Source organism: Alexandromys fortis, unplaced genomic scaffold, assembly GCF_014885135.2.
Source record: "Alexandromys fortis isolate MF-2015 unplaced genomic scaffold, M_Fortis_MF-2015_v1.1 scaffold_47, whole genome shotgun sequence".
Lineage (NCBI taxonomy): Eukaryota > Metazoa > Chordata > Mammalia > Rodentia > Cricetidae > Alexandromys > Alexandromys fortis.
This window is the reverse complement of record NW_026067957.1, coordinates 9162634-9175731: the sequence shown is the minus strand read 5'-3', so window position 1 is coordinate 9175731 and position 13098 is coordinate 9162634. Positions and strand designations below refer to the sequence as shown.

General features: G+C 45.9%; 2 protein-coding genes across 3 annotated transcripts in view; one reads left to right on the top strand and one right to left on the bottom strand.

Moving 5' to 3' along the window:
* The window catches only part of Mblac2 (metallo-beta-lactamase domain containing 2), a 32682-nt gene extending 24193 nt beyond the window's left edge, over positions 1 to 8489 (bottom strand). Inside the window, exon 1 of the mRNA XM_050152418.1 lies at positions 7614 to 8489. Coding sequence (XP_050008375.1) covers positions 7614 to 8343 — 730 coding nt within the window. The 5' untranslated portion in view covers positions 8344 to 8489. The remainder of the gene's footprint in view (positions 1 to 7613) is intronic.
* A 46-nt stretch (positions 8490 to 8535) lies between these two features.
* Polr3g (RNA polymerase III subunit G) overlaps positions 8536 to 13098 on the top strand; it is a 33787-nt gene continuing 29224 nt past the window's right edge. The window contains exons 1-2 of one of the 2 annotated variants that reach the window (XM_050152421.1): positions 8612 to 8700; positions 12772 to 12910. The gene's annotated coding sequence lies outside the window, so the exon portion shown is untranslated. Of the gene's footprint in view, positions 8701 to 12771; positions 12911 to 13098 lie in introns of both variants that reach the window. The other variant, XM_050152420.1, reaches the window with a different exon arrangement.

Genomic DNA, 13098 nt, shown 5'->3' with positions numbered 1-13098 from the left:
GGCACATGCCTTTAATTCCAGGGAGGCAGAGGTAGGCCTGTGAATTAGAGGCCTGCCAGGTCTACAAAGCGAGTTTCAGGACAGGCTCCAAAGCCACCCAGTGTGACACAAAACAAAACAAAACAAAACAAAACAAAACAAAACAAAACAAAACAAAACAAGAAGGTGGGTGGGTTCAGTACAACTCAGTAGCCAGTTCTGGTTCAAACTTTGAGAGTCCAAGTAGTTTATTTCAGGTTTTTAGGCATATTTAAGCATAGCACAATTTGGAATTTTTTTTCTGGTTTTAATGAACTCAATCCCCATGTGTACAATAAAGTTTAGGACATGACTACGTCAAAACTCTCTGTAAAGTACAAGTAACATTTTCCACAAAGACAGGTTGTATAGATTAACTAAAGAAACAGGATCAAGACAAGGGTCTGAGGACAAGGCCACAGATAGAGACAAACAAGCTCAAGATAAAGGTCTGAGGAGGACTGCTGTGGTCTCTGCCACACAGATAGTGTAAAGGTCACCAGGCAACATCCCTTCCCCGCTCGGCAGAAAGCAAATTCTACACCTTTCTTTGAAGTGGTATCCCTGAGTGTTTAGCAGCCCTGGTTCCCCTGATGCTATCTGTGAGCACAAGGACCTCCTGCCTCCTACACTGTGCCTGAAGGAAAAGCCAGGGAACTGTGAGATGCTAGAAGGTGGGGAGGCTAGAAGGCGGGGTTCTCACTCAGGCTTCCCAGTGCTGCAGTCCTTCAGTACAGCTCCTCATCTTGTGCTGACCCCAACCATAAAATCATTTCATTGCTACTTCATAGTTGTAATTTTGCTGCTGTTATGAACTGTAATGTAAAGATCTGATATGCGACCCCTGTGAGAGGGTCGTTCAACCCCCAAAGGAGTCAAGAAATACTGCTATAAGGTATCAGGTGACCACACTCACACACACCACACAGAAACCAAAACAAAGAAAGAAAAAAAAAGACTGTATTTCTATATCCTATAAAGAATGATCAGCCGGGCAGTGGTGGTGCACGCCTTTAATCCCAGTACTCGGGAGGCAGAGACAGGCGGAACTCTGTGTGTTCAAGACCAGCCTGGTCTACAAGAGCTAGTTCCAGGACAGGCTCCAAAGCAACACAGAGAAACCCTGTCTCGAAAGAAAAAAAAAAAGAATTATCAAAAACTTGTTTTAAAAAATTCAAAAGAACATCAGGGAAGAGAAAGATGCTCACGGGCAGGCCCAGTGAGTGGTACGGGCTTGATCCCAGCCACCAGGGAGAGGGCTGAGGTAGGAATGTCACAACTGCCAAGCTGGCCTAGTTTCCTAGTTTAAGGCCAGCCAGCAAAAGTTAGTGAGATCTTGTCTCAAAATACAAAAATGAAAACAAAACAAAAAAGGCACAAACAAGAGGGAGCTGGGATGTAGCTCAGTGGTAGAATTTGCCTACCATGCATGAGGCCAGCTTGTGGGGGAGGGGCATAAGAAAGAAACCGAGGTAAACCAAACACCCACTGTTACATTAACACTGCCTTCTGCAGTGGAGAAAACAGCCAAGGGGGGGAGGGGGGGGAGAGGGGGGACCTGAATCCCAGAACTACTTGAAATGAGGTGCAATTAAAACCAAAATTTTAATCTGTTCTTTTGTTTTAGTTTGTATTATGTCAGTCACATGTGGTTCATGGCTGCTATATGTTTAATGCAGATTCACCACAATCTCAATGACAATTTTAACATGATTTGTGGAGATGGGGAGGGCAGAGTCTGTATGTGTGTGATTGTGGGCGCTGTGTGTTTGTGGGTGATGGGCGTCAAATAAGAGCAAAGTCCTCAGTGCCGCAATGAAACCAATTTCTGTGTATTTTTATCATAAAATTAATTTACAGAAATTAAAAGAAATGGGAAGAATTAGGGCAAAGGCATTAGACCCCTTATAACTGTCTCCCTAGCTCCAACTTGGACAGGTTTTCTAACCAGTTTGTACACTTCCAAACTGGGAATAATAACAGTTGTTGCCTTACAGAATATTTTTTTAAAAGATTTATTTATTATATTCTGCCTGCATGTATGCCTGCACACCAGAAGAGGGCCTTGGCACCTTCTCACTTGAGGTTCCCCCCAACCTATGGTGACTCCAGCTTGTGTCAAGGTGACATAAAACTAGCCAAGGCAAGTTGAATTGAAATGTAAACCACTTAACAAACGTACAGAAGGGAGCAATGGGAGGGAAGTCTTATGCTCAGAAGAACCAATGAAAGAATGGAGTCTACTCTAGTAATACCTAGGCCATCTCCAAAATCTCTTAACAAGAGGAAGACAACCACTGGGCAGAGCAGACACCATCCATGGCTAAGGCCTTGGTGCCGAGCATCACACTCTGCCTCGTGGTTTAGGAAGGCTTCCCACATGCCGAAAGTCTCAGGTACGGTGTTTCATGGAAACTTCTTATGAGAACCAGTCACCTGGACAACCCCTCTCTGCTCTTCTTCCACCCTCTTTCCCCATCTCTTGATGCCTCAATGTCCTTTCCCATTTTAGCATCCCCCAACTCTTTCCTAATTGCATGTTTTAATACAAAAAAATATATATACACCTATATGTTAAATAAGAGGTTTAGGACTTTAAAATGTAAGAGCCATTTCCCTGCCCTATTCTCCACTGCCAGTGTACCTCTCCAAGGTGACCACTTGATGGAACTTCAGCTCCTTCTTCTGACAGTTAGTGCTACAAAATATAGTTGTCTCAACTAATAACTGTACTGCCTTTCTCGAATTACCAATTTGATATATTCCAGTAATTTTATGCATATATTTCTATTGGTTTAAAATTTACACTACCGATTGATTTCTACATCTTCAGCTTTTTATTCTCTACTGTGGCACACATGCATTTCTCATCTTCTCAGCACACAGCCATCCAAAAGAACTGTGGTCCGTCTGTGCCCCTAAGTGATCATCAGTGCATCCACTCTTCATCCACGCCAGTATCCTGAGGCTTTGACTTCCTTTCCATTAGATTTACACTATTGTATTCAGCGCCTTCCTCTCTGTTGGCTTCATCTCTTCCTTGTAAGGAGCATATCCCTGTGTGTTTCCTAAGTAACAGGATGTAGGAAATGCTTTTGTGAGCACTTCACTGACAGTGGGATGGATGCAAAGTTCTAAGATGGGAATGATTACTACTCAAGAGCAAACATCTGCTGTAAACCAGCTGATTCCATTATCTGACCCTTGTGTACACTTCTGGAAACCTGTTGGGCCTTCTTTGATGTCCATGTTCTGATTTTTTTACTATGTGCTTGCCTTGGATGTTTTATCCCTGACCTGGGCACCCTGTGGGGTTTCTCTGAATGCACAGTTTAGACTACGGATTCTTCGGCATGTCTCTGGATTGCTTCTGTGCTCTACTTCTTCTGCTTAGTGAGAAGCTTCTTTCCTATCACCCTCACAGTATTTGGTCCAGCTTTCTTTACACACTTTCAATGGCTTAAAGTACCACACACCAATACCAGCAGGATTTACCTTCAACTGGGTAAAAATCCCAGTTTGATTAGCAAAACAGGGTCAAAATCCCAGTTTCTAATCAGCATAGCTGATCTCCAGCAAAAATCTTAGCTAGGGCCTCAGGAAGCAGGCTTGACAGTAGGGATGGTAGATAGTTTCCAAACTGGCACCTTCAGTCTTCGAAAGAGCCAGACGTTCCAGATTCTAGTCCTTTAACGGGGGAATAGGAGGCTCAGCTCTCACTCCTCTGACTGAGGAAAAATGTACACTGAGTACCCTCACCCGCTCGTTCCCTGTCTCCATGTTGAATCCCTGAGCTCAACTGTACTGAGTACTCCCCATTTAAGAAACCAATATTTCCTATCCCTGAAGAATAAACTAACCAAATGGAGGAAGGCATTCCTTTTTAGAAGGGCTCTATGTTTTAAGAACCTCTTAAAGGCTCATAACCTATTTCACCCGTGTTAGTGTTCCCGTCATCCCTGCGAAGGTCCCAGGACCTGGCTCTTGAGACACAACAGTTCCCTCAGTCACACCTAATTCCCACCCTAGGCCAATGTAGCTCTTACTTCAAGTCACAGTCTCTTGATGGTACTGCTAGTTCCATGGAGGAGGCATGGAGGTCCTCGCAGGAACGTTAAACAGTTGTCCCTTCATTGAGAGGGATGTATAACCTGTTTGCCACCCAGAAGGCCTGAACGGCTGTGGTTAATAGCCTGGTGACCTTTGTGTTACCTGTGGGGTCAGGCCACACTGGATCCCCCCCAACCCCCATCTTTATCTTGCTAGTTTCAGTCAATCTACAACACTCTCCTCCCCAGGCCCTTATCACGAGCTTGTTTCTCTGGAACCTGTTTACTCAGTTAACCCACAGAGCCTACCTTTAAGGAAAATGTCACTTTACTTTATAAGAGTTTTGATGTGGTCATTTCTTAAGCTTTGTTGTGCACATGGAACTGAATTATCACCTGGAAGCTTACCAAACTATGTTGTACTTAAATGTGCCTAAAATAAACTACTTCAGACCTCTGAAATTTGAACCAATGTCAGTTACTGAGTTACGTTAAACAGAACTAACTGTCTTATCTCTCCCAGATGGAGATTCTGATGGCCTTGGTGGACACAGAGACACCCACAGTTCCAGGAGGTCCCTCGAAGGAAACAAATTACAGGTCTGTTCACCCTGTTTCTGGAAGATGCTGCTTTTGTTTTTAATTTATATAAATGACGTAAGTCTACCTGAAATCACTACTCCGAGGTAATTTATCTTTAAGCAAACTGTTTAGTTAGGGATAAGAGGGACAAAGGGACAAAGGGAGAAATCACCTGAATCTGAATCACCGGAATAGTGTGAAAAGTAGACTGTGACATGTTCTAGTTTAAAAGGCCTGGGCTATATCTCAGATCTCCTACTCCTCTCTTCTGCTAGTGCACAGAATTGCTTCCTGCCAAGGCTAATGCACAGGATGAGATGGCTCTCCTCTCTGACCTTCACTTAGATGGCAGCTTTCAGGTTAGAAACACAGCAGATTCATGCTTCTCCACGACAGCAAATCATCAATTCACTTAATGAAATATAAGTGATTTTGTGCACTTGTGTTCTAACCAGAGCTGATCCGGTACAGCTCCCTATGTGTGTATGTGCAAATATATATGAATTTTTAATATAATTATCTTACATCTCCTTCCAGACATCTGGACTGTGTTAATACCCAGTCAGCAGCCCACATCCTTCAGAAGACAGGAAATTGATATTCCTGAGATGAAAGATCAGATGCTACTTGAGAGGGCAAGACATCCATGTCTTAATGAGAAGCAACTTTCCACAACACCGTCCTGTCGCCCTGAAACAAGGCTCAAAGCACCACACACCAGTAGTTTACAGTGCTTTTCCAGCTCCAAAAACGTCAGCATTTACCATCAACTGGGATTTGGGAGACCACCACAGTTATAGTCCCAGGGTGTGAGCAGTCTAGTTTGTCACACACGGGATGTGCAAGTCGCTCCTCAATAGTCTTAGAGAGAAAACTGCAAACGTGTGTGTGTGTGTGTCTGTGTGTCTGTGCACGCGTGTATGTGAGGGGGCTCGCACACACAGGCATGCTCATGTGTCAAGCTGTGTGTCTGGTCGTCAGCCTGCTGGAGCAGGTTCTCTCCTTCCATGTGCGATCCAGGGATCAAACTCAGGTCGGCAGCCTGGCAGAAAGGGTCTTTACCCACCAAGCCATCTCACTGGCTCCCCACCTCTCTTTTACCCTCAATTTCCTACTGCTCACTATAATAAAAAGTAAACAAAATATTTTTCTTTTAAATAATTTAATATGTTTTAATATTAATGTATTTTTTCTTTTTGGTTTTTCAAGACAGTTTCTCTGTGTAAAAAGAGGGTATTTTTTTAAGTTTTGGTGGATTTGAACTCCTCACCTCCTGTCCCAGCCTCCTCAGTGCTGAGATTACAGGCTTGCGCCACTGACAGTTCTTTCTGAATTCACTATGTAGAACAGGCTGTTCTGCCTCGTTTCTCAAGTGCTGGGGTTATGCGCTGCCACACTTGGCTAAAGAAAATATTTTTTTAGGCTGGGTGCCAAAATTCACTTTGACTATCCATCAAGTACTTGGAAATTTTACCAAAGAAAACATCAATTTTTAAGAAGAAATATGGTAATAAAAATTATCTAAACTGGGCGGTGGTGGTGCACGCCTTTAATCCCAGCACTCGGGAGGCTGAGGCAGGTGGATTTCTGTGAGCTTGAGGCCAGCCTGGTCTACAAGAGCTAGTTCCAGGACAGGCTCCAAAGCTACAGAGAAACCCTGTCTCGAAAAACCAAAAAAAAAAAAAAAAAAAAAAAAAATTATCTAAAGTAGATGTATATTTTAAATCTCAAACTGTCTTAAGTAGACTTCCCTCCAAAGCAGTTTTTAAAAAAGAAATCTTTAGACTTAAAATTTTAATGAAGGGACCTGTTAGTTGGGTGTAAGGGAATAGAATTTCATGCTTTTTAGTTTTATATATTTTACCCGTGGGATAAATGCATTTCTGTAAAATATTTTATTATTTACATAATATTTAGTACTTAGTAAGCACCATTAGAATGCAACTGGGTTTGTTTTTATTCCAGAGGAGTGTGTAGGCGATTAAAATGATTAGCACTGACAGAGACATCCATCATCTACTCACAATTATCATAATGTATCTCATGCATTGGATTTATGTGTATTGTTTGCTTTCCTGTGTTCTGTCTTGGTTCAGGACCCAGCTTTGATCATGATTTTGCTCAGTGGACTCTAGGTGAGACATTTAATTAGGGGTCTCTGGCGTCACTTCACACGTGTTATGTGGATAAAATTGAAAAAGAAAAAAGAAAATAAGAAATTATATACAGCCCGTATTGCTGTTGCCACTAATTAGTACAATTATGCGGTTCCTACGTGCAGAGAAGGGGTTCGGGCCCACTCTGTTTTGCTCTGGCCTATCAATTTCACAGCACTAGAGAATGAAGCCTGCATTAGCACACACGCTTGATCCACCGGAAACAACTCCCTTATTGATCTTCCCTAGGCCTTGCTCTCATGCAGACCAGATATTTGTCATAATTCTACTTTCCTATGTTCATGCTGTCGAGCCTTTCTTTCTTCCTGTGGGGCAATAATTCGGAAACAACCCCACCTGAAGGGTAAGGATGGAGGACATAACCACAGCTCTCTAGCTTTTTAAGCCTACAGGTGGGACCGCAGTCAGTCCTTGGTGAGCACGCCAATGAAGCTGCCGTTCTCAAAGCACAGAGCGTAACACTCTTCTCAAGGTGCCATTCCTTAAAAGCCTGCCCGCTACAAAAGCTGGAAAGGTTCGACCCGTGTTTGGGAAAGGAAAACCCCAGTCACAAGTCTCTGCGGTGTTACTACTGTAGCGGACATAGGGAATGGACTGGGTATGACGCCAGCTTTTAGAGAGACTGCTACACAGTTGCAGAGCGCTTTCACGCAGCAAAGGGTGAGACACACTGTTCCCGCACTATACCCCAACAGTGCCAAGGTGGCCACGGAGGTCTGCAACACGCTGCACACGCTCCCCCAAACCCCTCCCTCGGCGACAGCGCGCTCCCGCGGGGGCCCATTACCATCCTGCAGAATGAGGGTGGGTTGCACTGCTTGCACTCGGAACTGCCTGGCCCTCCAGCCAGGGCTGGGGGCCCGCACCACCTCGCTGTCAGATAGCCAGGTCACGGTCTCAAAGTTGTCCCCGCGAGCCAGGGCCTCGGCTTCGGCGCGGTGCACGGCCACCTGGTCGAACTGGTAGAGACCGCCGGAGTGATCGAAGTGCACGTGGGTGGCCACGGCCAGCAGCGGCCGGCGCCCAGCATCCTCCTTAGCCCCGCTGTCCTGCAAGAGGCCGGAGGAGTAGAGGTACTCCGGGAGGCTGCGTAGCCCCAGGCCCGTGTCGATCACCACGTCCTGCTCCGAGCCGCGCACCAGCCAGATGTTGGCGCGGTTGCCTGACTCGTAGAAGCGTTCTTGAATCCAGAAGATGCCATCGCCCAGAGACTTGTGGGCGTACCACTCGAGCGCGGACATGCTGCTGAGCAGGGGTGCGGCCGGGAGAGGTGGGTGTGCCTCCCACGGGCAGTCCCGGACCCGGCGCTGCCGCAGTGAGCCGCGTACCACTCTCAGCCCCGGAGGAGGCGCGAGTGAGGGGCGGGGATGCGGAAGGGAGCGCGGATAGGACGCGTCGACGCTGTCCCCCGATCGTCCAGTGCGCAGGGCGCAAAGGCTGCAGCCCAAGCTGCCGCAGTAACGCAGTAACCAAGGCAGTAACGCAGGCCGCTGCAGCGGGGCGGAGACACGGGGCATCCCGGGCCTGCTCGCGGGTTCTACTGCAGAGGCTGGGGGTGATGCGTGGGAAGAGCCAGGACCGCCCCCACACCGGCAGTGGGCGCAGCTCACTCGCCGCCCGGGCTCAGAGCGAGGCTGAGCCAGTTGGAGGCTGACTACGGCGCCTGCCAAGGGCTAAAAAGCTCCGAGCCGGGGGTGTGGCCTCACCGGGAGTGGGCGGGGCTCCTAGTGGGCTCGCAGAGCGCTAGGGCCGCGTGTGCAGGACCGTGCGTCCTGCTGGAGAAGTGGAATCCGTGGTCCTTGACTGACCCGCCCGCCCGCATCCCCGCCACCTCGGCTGCACAGCGTGCCCAAGCCTCGAGACTAAGTGAGCAGGTAATAGGAAGCAGTCCGGGATTGGGCTGGAGGTGAAGAGATAGAAGGGAGTTGATGAGGGCACGTGGAGAACGTGGTGGACCGGCATCCCGAGCCCAAATTCAGCAAACCTCTGGAGTGACTTGGGAGGGGAGCCTTACCTCTCCAAAGCATACTGCTGCCTTCCAAACCCTTTAACGTCTTGGTAGCCAGATCTCTAGTCTCCTCTTGGGGGTGTTCTCAGTGAAGCAGAAGAGTTTATGCTCTTGAGGATACTACCGAAGAATTTAGCAAATCAAGTGATCCTCCGGTTTGGCACTGGTTTGTCGGCAGATTGCTGCTAAGGGCATACCACTCCGCTTCTGTTTTCTTAACTGTTGGTACCCTTGATAATGGGCCAAGGGGTTGTTGAAGGGAATCTTCTTTAAACAGCTCTAAATCCCCCGTCAGCTTTTGCGCGGTTCTTTAATCTTTGAAGAGAACAGAGATAGCAAAACATAGCTAATGAAGGGTGGAGCACTTTGAGGTGACAGGAAAAGTGGATAATGACTGGGAGTGGCCTTGCCGGCCACTGAAATCGCCCCCACTTTTAACATGAAGTCCTTGTGCTCCCCCCCCCCAAGCCCTGCTAGCTACATTTATTTAGGGTTCAGAAATTCCCTTGAGAAGTTGACGAACCTTCAAAAAGTACAGACCCACGGGACAGCATTATAAAGGATAATTAGGAAAATGCTTACTGTGGCATCTCCTAATACACTTTCCTGGAGGGAGGGTGTGTTCTTCCTACACTCCTGGGAATGTAGCAGGGTGGGAATGCGAGCAGGTTGCTGCCCCTTTGAGTATTTTGCTAATCTCATCTAAGTAGAAGTTATTCAGTTATGCAATTGGAACCATTCTTAGCACTAAATGATGCGTGATGAAGAGAAAGCTGTATTTCATAAAAAGTCTGATTTGAGTTCTTATGAATCTGAGGAAGTGCTGGGCGGTGGTGGTGCTCGCCTTTAATCCCAGCACTCAGGTGAGGCGGGCAGATCTCTGTGAGTTCAAGGCCAGCCTGGTCTACAGAGTGTATTCCAGGACTGGCTCCACAGCTACTGAGAAACCCTGTCTCAAAAAGAGGAAGCTAATATTGGTATACAAATACTTGTAATATAAGGTAACATGGACGCAGAAATCGGATGCTACGAGGAGGGACTGTTGAATGACTTCAGCAGCCTTAAAGAAGACGTTGTCAGCAGAGAGGCACAGTTCCTCCTGTACTTGATGCTCCCCTGCAGACGGAAGCCACTAGGTAAAATAGTACAATATCATTACTTGGCCATGAGCTCAGCAATAATTCGCCCATAATTATTTGGCTTATGCCAGGCTGCAGTCCACAACGGCTCTCTTTTTCTACTTTTCAGTATGACTTTGCTTCTCATCTTTGTTAGATTTACACACTGGTATTACCGAATGAGGCAGGACTTCTTCAACTGGCCTTTCTGGCCTGTTTCTTGCTTTTATTCCGTACCACCTACCAGTCTCTTGATGGTCTGGCTAAGCTATATCTTGCCTGTTTCCTCCACTTGGCTGAACGCCATTAGAGCAGGGGTGTTATTTATTCCCTCTGTATTTCCAACACAGAGAAGGACTTGACACATAGGGCTCTCAATGAAGACTCCAGTAGCTGATGGAAGACCCTCCCTGGGGAGACACACAAGAACCAACAGTTACTTGTTGAGAGGCAGAAGTGTCCTAAGCTCTGTTGAAAGAAAAGGGTGGCACATCAGGATTGTAAAGATCTGCCTTCTCCTAAAATGACTAGAAAGCGGACTGAAAATCAGAACCTGAACTTCAGCAGTCTATGTTGGAGGGTCAGATGGGAGATGCTGAAGGCCCGAGCTAATGCAGAAGTTAAAGGACAAGAACAGCGCAGAGCTAGGAGTCTTCTGCTAGGGGAGCAGAGGAACAGCCAGGGTGGAAATGAGTCAGGCTCTTGACTAGAGCAAGTTGCGAGTCCTTCAAAGTTACTGTGGCTTGGTTTCTGTTGCCTGCCCTTGGACATTTATTCATCTAGCTAAATGTGTAAGCCCGTGTACAACATGAGGACAGTACTTTTTTTTTTAAACTATTTATTTATTATGAGTAGTGTTCTGCCTGCGTGTATTCCTGCAGGCCAGAAGAGGGCACCAGACTTCATTACAGATAATTGTGAGCCATCATATAGTTGCTGGGAATTGAACTCAGGACCTCTAGAAGAGCAGCCAGTGCTCTTAACCACTGAGCCATCTCTCCAGCCCGATGACAGTATGTTTAAGTCACAATCATAATTCATGACAGTTTGGACCTAGGATGTCACGTTCAGCCTCGTTCCGCAAGGATGACGCGACACCTGGAGCTCTTCCTGCTAGCAGTTTATTCAGGACCTATTTTTTTAAACAATTGTATCCCTCTCTCTTTCTCTTTCTCTTCCCCTCTCTCCCTGGGCAAACCTCTCCCAGCCCTTAAAAAGGCACAGGCCGCCAACCCCGGATTGCCAGGTGGACACTGCCCATAGGTCCATGCATATGCAAGCAACTGACAATCATTGCATGATCAGGCCCCAGCCATAATAGGTGTCAGGTCTTAGCCAATATTAGGAGCTGATTATCAGATGTGGCTCCACGCAGCTCGCTACACTAGGACAAACTGCAGAGATTAGTTTACACTCTTCCAGAAGATTGTATTTAGAGTTAATTAGGGTAGACTTTCGATCTGACCTCCACAGGCATGTACAATCACGTACACATACACACTTGTAAAATGAAATCTGAAAATTCAGAACTTTGGGCAGTTACTAATTTCCCTCATTGATTCTCCATCTCTGGGATTAAAATGATTATCAATTAGTTTAGACACATGCTTCCAAAAATAAAATATAGATCGGACATTGAAAGGATTTCCCGAGAACTACTCCTGCTTTGGTATGAATTGATTGAGACTATTAAATAACCTTTGAACTCTTCTATAAAATGGGAGATTTAATCTACTGTGATTCTTAGGTTAGCCAGGGCTGCAAAGTGAATGAGACCCTGGAGACATAGAAAGAGAGAGAGATCACTTATAGGAAATATAGATGCCAGAATATTTTAAATGAAGGGATGTTTTGAAGGAAGAACTTGGTGACTGAAGCTTTAGTGCTCTCTGCTCAGTGCCTTTCCAGAATGTTCATGCCAGCTGAGGTGTTTACTGAGTTAAATTGGGCCATTCTAAACAGATTTGGATACCGGGGAAATAGAGAAACAAAAACTCTTCATTCAAGAAGTTTGGAAGCTGAAGCAGGAATATTAGAAAATCAAGACCTGCCAGGATGTAGAAAATGCTCAAGTCCAGTCTGCCTCAAAAATTATGTCTGTAAATTAACAAAAATTAAAAGGCCAGGGCTTAAGTTTAGTGGATGATTGCCATGTGTGAGAAGCCTGAGTTCAGTCCCCGGCATCAGAACAACATACTTTCCCCTTAAAATGTCTGACAGGTGGAAAAAAAATAAGATCAATGTATCGGATAAACCAAGTAAAGGATTTCAGTGACTGATGCCTAGACCTCACTTGTGAGCTTCCCCTGGCTACAGGGGAAGTGTGCAGGACCTGTGCCATGTGCGGATCGCCAAACCGAAGAGAACGGCGCGTAGGATGTCTAGTAATGGCCAGTATGTCTAGTAAGGAAGGTGTCTCAAGAGCAAGGACTGAATTTCCACAGGTTCCGTTTAGTGTTATGATTATTGCACAATAACAACATGATAAAGACAGGAGGGTCGAGTCTGCAAAGCGTATTCCATTAAACTGTGTTAGCTGAGATGCTCTCTTGGAGTGAATATTCCAAACTGTTTCCAGAGCCCAACTCAAAAAATACTGGTTTATTAGGCTGAGAACCAGTTGTTCCCCAGTAGCCTGTTTTATGTCTCCCAGTTAATTCTTGTGATCGGGCGGGCTTGGTGAACATTGCCTAGACTCGTTCTTAATCTTTAATTAGCGACAGATTCTCGACTGGCCATGCCTGTTGGGCCCCTCCAGCTGTTCCGTAGAGTAAAACTGTGAACCTCATACTCAGCGGTTGCCTTACTTGAAATACCAGCTTTTCGTAGACTCAGCATGTTTGAGTGACTCAGCAACTGCAATGAGACCGTTTGGATGGATTACCCCTCTTCTACAGCAGACAGATGGAATGAACTTCAGTGTTAAGATGAATTTCATGAACGGACTTTGATTTTAAGGTAACTGGTGTATGAGAAAAATTTCAATCAGCAAAAATGGAAAAATGATAAAAAAAAAAAGTATCATTCAAGTCGACAGCCCTCTAAAAAATTGCATAGCAGCATTTTGTAATCTATAATGGAATAGTAGATCTAGACGATTTGGTGAAAGTGATATGCGTCCTCTACTAAGCAAGACAGACCAATAG